General features: G+C 44.6%; 1 protein-coding gene across 7 annotated transcripts; it reads right to left on the reverse strand.

Moving 5' to 3' along the window:
* Window positions 1–1,423: 1,423 nt before the first annotated feature.
* On the reverse strand, window positions 1,424–6,769 carry LOC100216674 (uncharacterized). Of its 7 annotated transcripts, none has more exons than XM_020551320.3 (6): window positions 6,532–6,769; window positions 4,662–4,746; window positions 3,125–4,564; window positions 2,814–3,031; window positions 2,511–2,734; window positions 1,424–2,309 (listed from the first exon to the last, which is right to left on the reverse strand). In XM_020551320.3, exons 3-6 carry the CDS (start codon window positions 4,464–4,466, stop codon window positions 1,700–1,702), a joined length of 2,394 nt encoding a protein of 797 aa, XP_020406909.1. In that variant the 5' UTR covers window positions 4,467–4,564; window positions 4,662–4,746; window positions 6,532–6,769; the 3' UTR covers window positions 1,424–1,699. The 7 variants fall into 7 exon arrangements, with proteins under 7 accessions (XP_020406909.1, XP_020406906.1, XP_020406910.1 ...); XM_020551317.3 differs by having other exon boundaries at window positions 3,125–4,572; XM_020551321.3 differs by having other exon boundaries at window positions 3,125–4,525; window positions 6,269–6,769.
* Between the last annotated feature and the right edge of the window lie 4,990 nt (window positions 6,770–11,759).

Consider the following 11,759-nt stretch of genomic DNA (forward strand, 5'->3'; position numbering starts at 1 on the left):
ACACCGTGCGTCTCCTCGTAGCAAATGATACTGTTTATTCAAGTCTTTCTTGACTTGCTGCAGTGCTTTTTGCGCTACTGCCTGGCCTGCTGCTAGACGCTACGGCCTTTGGAGGAAACGTCAAGCCAACGCACTCTACGTCGCTGGCCAAGCTGACTGCTTGCCTATCCACGTTTGAATGAATTCCGGTCCGGGGCAACGGCGGGTGTGGGGAAATTCCCCCGGAGAAATAACGCACACCTTTTTCTATAGCCCATGATCTACGGTTTTTTTTTGTCACGTTTCATGACCCACGGCCATGATGATGCGATGTTCCAAATAGCTAGACTGTTAAAATATCTTCGACTAATTTACCATCCATCTATTAGCTATAGTGTATTTGAATACAATGTAACTTTCAGACCGAATTAAGTAAAACCGATAACGTTGAAATCGATAAAGTTAAGGAAAAGTGCATATGAAATTTCTTTTAAATGTTTTTTTTAAAAAGGATTTTTAGTTTGTGTGTGAAAGTTATGGCTCAAGGATAGTAATTGATTTAGATTTTGATGAAACACATCACGACAGAAAAAGTACCATTCATTGTGAGAGGACTGATCGGCTACGCCATTTTGACGGTGCCATTGCATATTCCAAGTGCCTGTTTGTTTCTGTAGCGCTAAAGTTTAAAACTTACTAATTTTTTGTTAAACTTTAGCATTTGGGGATGTTTGATACAAGTGCTAAACTTTAGCACATTAGTTAGAGAGAAAAGAGATGGGACCTCTTTTAGCTCATTTTAGCATCTTTGGAGGAGCTAATATGCTAATAGATGTTAAACTTTAGCACAATACTTTTAGCCACTCTGTTTATTTCTTTAGTAGCTAAACTTTAGTAAAAAAGTGTAATGCTAAACTTTAGCAAGAATAAACAAGCAAACCCTAAAAGCAGGGGCAGAGCTTAGTTATAGAGTGTGGGTGCGGTCGCACCTAGAAGAAAATCGAAAAACTAATTATTGCCTTTAAAATTTAAACAAGTTTTTTAAAAACTCAGACATGTTTCTCTCTAGCTCCATCCCTACCTAAAAGCTATGTAATAAGGCTATCTCTAAGAACTTATCTTGTTTTTTATCTCTTACTTCAAACTACAATGTGTAAACAGTGCAAAAATAGTGGTTCAATGCCAAGAGTGGGGACAAGACAGACATGGGGCACCTACTTTGCTAGGCGAAAGCAAGGTGGAAGAGCTATTATTTCACAGCAAGCAAATTGACAGCCACAGAAGCTTTGGTTTTGAAGGGCAAAAAGTCTAACGTTCCCATGAAAACCTGGTAATTTCAAGAACGGCTCGAGGGGAAAAGCCGCATTTGAAGCCACCGGTAAGCCTTCGTCTTCCTCGTATCGGATAGTTTCCCCGTAGCCGCGCGTAGCGGTTCTTGCTCTCATAAACAAACTCCATCCCATTCGCTTGTGCTTGTATCACAAACAACCAATTGTTGCTATTGCTTAGATTTGTCGGTCTAGGACCACCACACTATAATAAGCAGTCGCTAGCAAAATTAGATAGCCTTGTAATAGCATTCTTATCAATCACAAGACTACATACGTAGCTGCATGCTTAATTCCATCTCCTACCCTACCCATCGTCATCACAAGGTGAGCAGAGCCACTCTACGTCACGGGGGCCGGTCAACCAACAAAGCAACCGCCGCAGCACTTTCCTAGCGTTCCGGCACTTGTCCCACGCCGTCCTCTTTCCCGCGCTCCGGCGCACGCGCCGCGGCGACGACAGCTGCGACAGCGGCGTCATAGCTGTCGCCAGACGCCGCCGCGAACTCCGCCAAGGCGCCGGTGACCGCTGCCATGCCAGCACACAGCACGCGCCCAGCCATGCCCTCCATCCCGGCAGCCGCGCCCGAGCACACCGACCCGACGCCGGCGACGAAGAAGTCCAGACCGTCCATCACCCGCGCCTCAGTGGCCGCGTCGACCGCGCGCCCCCACTCCATGCACGCCAGGAACGCCGGCGGCAGCGCGTGGCTACTTGGCCGCGCCGCGGTGCTGATGCCGAGGCACCGTCGCGCCCACGCGGCCAGCGCGCGCGCGTAGGCGCGCTGCGCGAACAGCCAGGCCTCCAGCGCTCCTCGCCACGCCTGGATCTCGGACTCCAATTCCAAGGCAGCCGGTGGGGGACCTGCAGCCTCTAGCGGGCCAAGGGAGATGGCGGTGGCGGCCGAGGGGTGGTGCTGGAGGAAGAGAAGCTTGGCGTCCTCGATGGTGCGCTTCTGGGCTTTGTGGCGTTCAGCCATGGCCCGCCACATCCGTGATAGCCTGCATATATAACACAAGGTCAGTTCCAGTTGTGGTTATGTAGGATTATAGGCTATTTCCCCTGGTGTTGCCTACCAAACTTTCAATATAAAAAAAACTTTCATTTTGTGTTATAGACATTTTTAACAATTAACATTTTTTATTATGCAGCTCCAAGAAAAAATGAATCATTTTTCAACAATTAACATTTTATTTCCATACCCTTGAATCAGCTCCATAAGCTGATGATGCAGCTCCTCATCCCTTAGAATTTCAATCCTCGTTGATATTGACTGAACTGTCTGTATTGACACCTTCAGCCGAGTATGCAAGCTTCTTAATGCTGCACAAGTCTTATCAACAGAGGAAGGTTCTTCGCCTTTGACATCTTGGTTCCTCAAATGTGTCAACCTCTTCTCGTACTCGATTCTTAACCGCTCACCAGCCTGCAAATGACCAAAACAGTTATGGCTCTCCTCTCACTTGCATTTGTCTACTGGTGTAAGTTCCTGACAAAGAGAATACCTTTACTTCCTTGTACAGTTTCTTCTCCCATGTATAGAGTCTATCTAAGGTAGAGTGGTGACTTCCAGACATGGTACTACAAGATTCTTCAGAGTAACAGCTGCTAGTCTCATTGTCAAAGAGATCATCTATTGAGCTAGAGGGAGCAAGAAGGAAACGAGAAGACGATGAACGCGACGACACAGAGCGCAAAAGTGCAACCGGATTCAGCATCTTCGCTGCATTATACAATGGACAAGCCTAGCTATGTTCAGTAAGTATCAAATCTGGATCTTTAAAGTAATTTCAGCATTGGATCATAAAAGCAGTACCAGAAAGATCGTTTGAGGCTGAGTACTGAGCTCTACTTGCCTCCAACATTACTGAGATTTCCCGAGCAGCGTCACATATTCCCGAGAACTGACAGTCGATATCCTTCATGGCCTCAACCAAGCTTGCTGGTCTTCGATTCAGATATACTGTGAAACCAGGAGTTTCTTCTGCATTTGCTACTCTGTTTCTCATCAGTTCTTTCTTGTGTGCCTTTAACTCAAGTTCTACTGTCTTGCGAGGTTCTGGTGCTTCAGTACACTGAATACCTTTGGATTCAAATCCCTTTGTTTCTTGCTTCATATTAGCATCAAAATTGACAGAGCAAGTGCCCTCGTCAGAAACCATATACTCATCTGAATGCTCACATTCGTCATCGTCATCTTCCTCATCGTCTTCATCATCATCATCCGCATTATCATGATCTTCTTGTTCTTCTTTTCTATGCATTTGTACATGCTCTTGACACTCATCGTCTTCCTCTTCAAGTTCTGGGATTCCTTCCTCCTCTCGTACCCGCTGTAACCTCGCGAGTTCATCGTCATTGGTCACGTTGTCATAGCTACTCCGAGGGCGGGGATATCCAAAGCTGTCCAGCGATGAGAATGGGTTCCAGAAGGAGTCCCATGGTGATGATTCCTGCTCCTGGGGTGATGGAGGTGGGAAGCTTGGCCTGTCATATGGCACATGATAAGAATTCCTCGGTGGCTCCTGGGATGATGGTGGTCGGTAGCTTGGCCTGTCATAAGATGCATAATAAGAAGTCCTCATTGCCTCCTGGGGTGATGGAGGTGCATATCTTGGCCTGTCATAAGGCATGTAATAGGTAGAAGTATTCATAACTGGTTCCTGGGACGATGGAGATGGGTAGCTTGGCCTGGTATAAGGTGGTGGGTAGTATGAAGACGATACCACCGGTGAGGAGTGCGATTGTAAGAACCTATCCATGCCACTGTGATTGTCCATAGGGTAATGTGACTCAACACGGACTGTTTCCACCGGTCGTGGGTGCTCCTCAACTGACACTGATGGGTTAGGCCCTGACCTCAAGTATCTCGAGACATGAATGGTTCTCTTCTCATATGAACCATAAGGCAGGCTGAGCGTCTCTGGCTTCTGTTGCTTGACAGGGGAGATGAATGTATCGAAGATGAGCTCATGGTGGTCATCTCCAGCAACAAACCGTTGGAGAGCCATTGAAACACGCTTCAGGGACTCGATGTAAGCAATGTGAGAAGATGCAAATCGGTTGCGCTGCTCCAGTGCCTGCTTGATGAAGTCCCTTCTGTCCCGGCACATCTTGATGGCTTCCTCATCTTCTAACCTGGAAGCAGCACATCCCATCTCTCCAAAGCCGTGTATAGTTTTCAAGGACCAGTCATGCTTGTGTCATAATCTCCGAGCTTCGAACATGAGAAGAGAGCAAACCCAGTGTCAAAGGCCTGCCCTTCTAAACGTGAGAAGAAAAATGACAAAATGTTACAGAAGAGTTTCAGCTTCAGCCAGGTATTGTTGTTCATCCATCACTGTTGAAATTACCTAAAACTGTAGAAAGATCACTTGTTTGCCAGCAAGAGCTCTGCTGCTGAAGCCAGCGAACGGGGAGATGACCTGGACCACAATCCTACAATTTGGCAAGTTTCAGAGAGTTCATAAACAACATTGATGATGCGAAATGGTCATATACAATAAGGTTACTAACTTACTACATGTATCGACAGGGAACTAAAGCCTATGTTATCCATGTGCAAGTCGAAAACCATGAGAAGATGAAATTCGTCTACTTGGCCACTTACCAAGCCCTGAAACTATCATTCCCAAAAGTAGAATGAAAGCTACAAGACATCAGAAAAAAAAAAGATGATCCTTTGCAAATGAAATGCCCCACTGCAACATGCCCTACACTGCGCTACACATTTGTCCGGTAGCAACCAAATTGTTTTCTCCTTACTAAAGAGAACTAAGCATGAAAGTGAAGGCTATCATCCTTGGCCCAGCAAGAGATGAAGGGGCCTACCTTCTGCTACTTGCATAATGATGGTCACAGTAAACGGACCCTGACAACTAAAACTAAATTCAGTTCAGGACACTGTAAGATGCAGGGTGAGGACAGCGCCTTGAAACTACCAGTGTGCTAGTACAATGCGCACATTTTGTTCGCCGTCATTAATGGGGTCCTTAAACTATAGACAGACATGAAAGGCAATAAAGAGATATCATATATGTGAAATCAGGGATCAGCCGCTGAAGATTTTAACAGTGAAAAGAGAGCACGAATATAAGCCTTGAACACTGTATAGATTGGTGGAACTGGATGGAGTAATAGTATTCAGTTGTCTATGCAGTTGTCAAAAGTAAAAAAAATATAGGAAACATACAGAACTGCAGCTAAGGCCCAAAAATCTGGTGATGACTAACAATAACTTTGTCTCTTTGCAGAGAGAGAGAGAGAGAGAGAGAGAGAGAGAGAGAGAGAGGTCTTGGGCTCTTGGCAGCTCAGGGAAACGAAACTGCTTCAGAGAAAGAAAGCTACTAGGAATCCAATGTTCAGTTTTCTCTTGCTAGCGTGAGAAGAAAACTGGAGTGGAACGGCAATCTCTACAAAACTCCTGTCCGCACTGAAAATTTTGATTTTTAACAGATCAGAGAAGGGCCCATTGTATGCCAAGACGTGAAACCACGAACTCGGCTGACAATGGAAGGGCACAAATGTCTGTCTCCCTCTGAACGCACCACAGCTATCCATGCCGAAACAAGGAGGGCTGGAATTGCGGAACAAACGCCGAAAACGAAGGATGTGTTAGTTGATTGAAAAGATCCACAACAATCTGAAAACCCACGGCACGGCACAGTCCTGACGAACGCCGAAGGTACGGCGGACCAGGCGAAGGAGGCGGGAGGCAAAATCAGGAGGAGACGAGAGGGGGAAAAAAGAACAGAAACATCAAATACTGCTGCAGCAAGAACCGTGGACAGTTCCCCTTCGCCAGTTGCCACAACGAAGATCGAACGGCGACGAGAAAAATGCACAGAAAAAAAAGGAGTAGAACGGAGGCCGAGTCAGCGGGAACAGGCAGACGTGGTTGTGAAGTGCGAAGGAAGCAAAGGCGACGAGGAACGGAGCATAAAACAGTAGGAGGGCGTACCGATAGGAGAAGCCAGCGACGGCGTACGTGTTCTTGGAGCGCTCGGAGGACGCGCGGAATTCTAAAGATCGGGAGCAGCTAGCTCTACGAGAACGAATCCATTCCTTCCGCCTCTCTCTCTCTCTCTCTCTACTCGCTTTGGTCCCCACAGATTCCTCACCCCGACCGCATCGATTGCCAACATTAACTAAAACAGAACAAAAGTAGCGATGCGCGCGAGCTGCGTGTATGCATTCGCATTAGAATAAGAATCGGAGGTATACCTGAGAGACAGTGAGGGAACTGCCTTCTCTTTCCCGGGAGGCTGCTGTGCTGTGCTGTGCTGTGTGTGTAAACAAGAACGAGTGGAAGACGAAGGCGGCTTTGTGCAGTCTGCAGAGAGAGAGAAGAGAGGGAGAGAGGAGTGGCCGGGAACGGAAGGACAGAGGGAGAGAGAGACTGCAACGGTCAAAAGGCTTTCAGAGGGGAGGAGAAATCAGCGGCGATGAGAGAGAAAGGGTGTAAACGGGGAGAGTATTTCTTGTATATTAATATATAACACTACGATTTTTATGGAGCAAGAGATCGACGACGATGGCAGCAGCAGCACAAGTGAGTGAAGAGAGTGACAGTGTCGAGAGAGAGGTAGACGGCGGAGTCGCGGGGAGAGGCACGAGGAATGTGGGAAATAATATTGTCAATTAAATTTAATAGAGGTGGAGGATAACTGGATAAGGACCTGAACTGTTGTTTCGATGTTATGTTAAGTCTATATATAATTTATTTGGTGAATTTAGTTGATATTACGAGTATATAGATAATTTGGTTGGATAGATTTTATAAAGTTTAAATCAGTAGATTATATAATGGTATAGATATATAATACCGCACTCATTCTATTTTTCCACGGAAATTGGTTTCACCGGCACTTTTTTCGTTCACGAAAATTGGTCTCGGCGCATTTCAGGCGTGGGGCTACATTTCCATTTTTTCCATGGAAATTGGTCATAGCTAGGGGTAAATCAGCTCGTACTAATTGTTAGTTAAGTAGCAGGTAAGACACTAGCTAGTAATTGTTGTAGGTAAAACTTTAGTTAATTTTCTTGGCAGCTAGTAATTAGAGAGGTTTGCTATTTTGTCACCCTCAGTTTTGGCTCAATGTTATTATGACATCCGTGTTTATGACTGGTGTGATTATCTATGTCTATGATTTGTGGTCCCGGTGATATACTAGTGAAGCCTATAAATGATAATGACAAAATTGCCAATGTCTCTAGTAATTAATGTTAGCTACATACGATACAATTTGTGGCCTATGTTACCTAAGGCTATTTGTACTCGTACAACTCTAAATTTCTACTCTAAAAGGAATATTTTATTTTTATCATCATTTTTTTTATGGTATACCACAATCATTCGTCTTCATATTTTCTCTATATATCTCAACTCTATACCAAGTATCACATATTATATTATTTCTTTTTAATTTTATTCCATCTCTCACACTTCTCACCAACTTTTCTGAGAATTTGGTTGTGGATAAAATCTGGCTGTAGAAAAAATCTGAGTATCGTGAGGATTACGTGCTGAGGAAGATGAAGTTGTCAAAGGGTTCAAAAATCTAGAAAGCGATGGATTCCTAATATCGTGACGACTCAACCGATTCTGTGTTCATGTTGATTTTGGACGTTTTTTATCAAAGTGATTCTTATAGAAGTGGGCAGAAAAGCTAGGGTGTTTGGTACTACATCCGTTCACAAATATATGACATTGTTGATTTTTTTTCGAAAACTCTGACCACTTGTCTTATTTAAAATATTTATTCAAAAATGTAAAATTTTAAGTCAAGCACAAACTATCTTAAGTGATAAAACAAATTACAAAAAAATAACTCATTATTTTTTAATAAGACGTGTGGTTATTTTTTTTAAAAAAAGTCATCGATGTCATATATTTATGAATGAAGGAAGTAGTTCACAGCTAGGGTTGGGCAAAAAACCCGTAATTCGAAACCCGAACCCGGAATACCCGAACCCGAAATACCCGAAACCCGAATTTTGTTCGGGAATTTCGGGTAATAACTTGCAAAACCCGAATTCAGTTCAGGTAATTCGGGTATCATAATCGGGTACCCGAAATACCCGAACTTTCATGTGTCATGTACACATGTCATGCTTAATTATTAATTTGTACATTTATAATTATGTGTATGTGTGCATAACTTGTGATTGTAGATTGTTTGTGTTTTATATGTCCATGCATATCATTATTTAAACTATATTTTTATACTGATTTAATAGGATGTATGTGTTTTTATGAAGCCGACACAATAGTTCGGGATTACCCGAACTCGAAATTTTGGGTACCCGAATTTTCGGGTATTGCAAAATCCGTTGTCATTTCGGGTATCGATTCTCAAAACCTGAAATTTTAAAAACTCGAATTACCCAACCCGAAATTTTCGGGTAACCCGAACGCCCACCCCTATTCGCAGCAGCTTTTGATGCCCAGAAGACAGAAGCTAAAAAATACCAAAAAATATACGGAGTAAAGGGGTCCGCACTCTGTAAATAGCATTTTCCTTGCCCGTCGGTATTGTACATTAGCCGGTAGCTTTTTTGGCTGCACCACTTTTTCCGGTGAATGCTTGACTTCAACTCCGAGAGTACTATGAGTCTGTTTGGTTCGGCTTTTTCTGAAAAGCTGTCTATAAAAAAAACTAGCTGTGGGGAGAAGTTGGTGGTTAGAATCTGGATATTTGGATACACAGATTATGAGATTATAGATTCTGGTTAAAAAAAGGAAACAGATAATGAACTAATGAGCATGTAACTGGAAATTATCTCATGTGTTCTCCGTTATAAATAGAGACCTATTAGTATTAATACATATATTAATACTTTCTTATGTGAACCCAAAACGTCTTAGAAGATGACCATAGCACGAACCCGCTCGACAACATAATTGCAACTGGAAAAATCAATTGCCACTGTAGAAAATAAATGAAATATCAATTGTCACATGCAAACAAAAGCTACCCACATGCAAACACAAGCTACGGACGGGCACAGTCGCAGGGGTGCGGGCGAGGCCAGGAATCGAGCGGCTTCTGCCAGACGTGACCTCCCGCGCGCTTCTCGGTCCTTGTTATATTTCGGCTTTTGAGCGAAGCGCTTCGTCGAGAATCCCTGCGACAATCTAAACGTTTCGATGATAAAAGATGCTTTTGGTCACCAAAATCGGCAAAAAACCGAACCAAACACGGCCGACATAAAGGTCCGTAACTGCGGACAACAATTGTCTTGCATTCTAAATAGCAGTAGCTAGTAATGTTGATTAGTTATTTTTTTTGGCAGGTAGTAATTGTTGTTAGCTACATACGATCCAAACTGTGGCCTACGTTGCTTAAGGATCGGAAATTGTCTTGCATTCTATTTAGTTTTTTCTCTGCTTCTCTTTCTCATGATTCTGGAAATTGTTGATTAGAGGGGCATCAGCATCATCCATCCTTGTGTTCGTTAGATTACAGGCCGCATGTTTTTGCTGGTAGTGTTTACCAATCCAGAATCTGCTTTTGTACATACATTTTTTTGTAAAAAAAAAATTGAATTGGTTCATGCCATTCCAACTGGGGCTAGCTCTCTGCGCAATTTTCTGAACTCGGTTTGGTCATCGGCCATTCACGCGTGACCTCCATGCACGCCGACGCCCACGCCGATCTAGACGCTTCACGCAAATCTCACCTTTTTCAAAATTAAGCTAGTTGCACCAAGAAACTCGATTGAAACACAGTTGCGCGAAGAGAAGAACAACAAGAAGAAAGCCTTTTCAAAATTGAAACGAACCAGAACCTTTTCGTGCACCGAAAAAAACATTTCTTTCTTTTTCATCTGAGGAGAGACAGGTCTTGGATCACGAGAAGAATGTGATCGGCAATCATACGAGCCGTCACTCATGACTCGTCCACTGGGCCACTGTGTATGCTGCACCTTGCATGCTGGCTGACATGCACAAGCACAGGTCATGGCCTACAGGGCTACCCCACAACCACAAGGCCAAGGCCACCACTAGGGGTTGTGTGTGTGTGTTTTCCCCCCTTTCAGATGGGCAGGGAGAATGCATGCAAAGGTCACGGAAAAGGATTAGGAGAATAGATGCCCCCGTTGATCTTTTAATGTCTCGCTCAAATTCAGGCGAAGGTTCGTCAGATGCCTTTCTTGCTGCACTGAGCGGTGGTGGATAGGATTGACCTGAAGCGAGAGGAATCGTATGTGTGTAGTAGCCTTTCCATCCGTCTACTATATCTACCCTCTTCTCTTTTTCTTTGGCCATTATCTTAACACTGATGTGGATGAGCGGTGTTAATATTCGCCGGATGGAGATTATATGGGGAAAACTTGAAGCGGACGTTGGGAAAGAACCTAGCTTTTGGTTGAGTTATCTGTTGGAGGAACTCTAGTTTGAGGAGCAGGTGCTTTGTGCGGGACAGTGGGGGTTGTGAGTGTATGCATCTGTACCCGGTTTTGCAAAAAAGGGAAAACGAGCTGTTGAGAAATTCTAGTTTTGATGATCTTTAATAAATGAAATCTAAAAATCCAGCATCCTTAAGTATTTATAGATAACAAGTACTGATTTGGCCAGCAAATAGCAGATTACCCTTGAGTCCTTTTTTTTTGCAAGGGCTAACATAAAAGCATACAATATGTCAGGCACCCAGGAACTGGTGCGCAAAAAAAAAAACAAGAAACTCCTTAAAAACGGCCCATCGACCAAAACTGTGTCGAGCAACCCGTGAGGCGGAACGGACGACCAAGTCTCTGCCAAGCAACCCCACGAGACGGAGCGGACAACCGGCCCCTCTGCCGAGCAGACCCGTGAGGCGGAGCGGACGATCAAGTCTCTACCGAGTAACCCTACAAGGCGGGACAAACGACCAGGTCCCGTGCCAAGCTAACTGGCAAAAGGGAAAGACCAACGCAATGTTGCTGAACCACGTCAGCATGACAAGACGTGCCACCAACAAACCACGTTTGGGCCACAAATACGGTGTCTAGAAGTCCCTGTCGAACACAACGATACGTCGTCACGTACAGTCTCAGGCGATCCCCAACTGACGTCTGCGCGCCAGTCAACCCCGGTCATAGGGACCTCAACGTCGGAGTCTCTACAGTGACCCACATACAGGAAAGAACAGGACGGTATACCATGTTGGGTGTATGCCTACGCATGCTGGAAGGTGACACAAGGGTTATGACAGAAGATGAAGTTGTACTGAACACGACCCTGAACCCCTCCTAGAGTCTACTCTGCAGGACCCACCAGGCACCGCTACATCGACATCAAACTAGCTACAAGGACTCGTATGTCGGATGGACAAGATGGAACACCATATTAGGGGTACGACAGCGCACGATCCTACGGACAACGTTAGGAGGGCTACACCAAGGGCAAAAGTCGAGCTCCCTCCCAGTAGAATATGAGTTTCCACTATAAAGTCCATCCTTGGATATAA

Source organism: Zea mays, chromosome 4 (assembly GCF_902167145.1).
Source record: "Zea mays cultivar B73 chromosome 4, Zm-B73-REFERENCE-NAM-5.0, whole genome shotgun sequence".
Taxonomy (NCBI): domain Eukaryota; kingdom Viridiplantae; phylum Streptophyta; class Magnoliopsida; order Poales; family Poaceae; genus Zea; species Zea mays.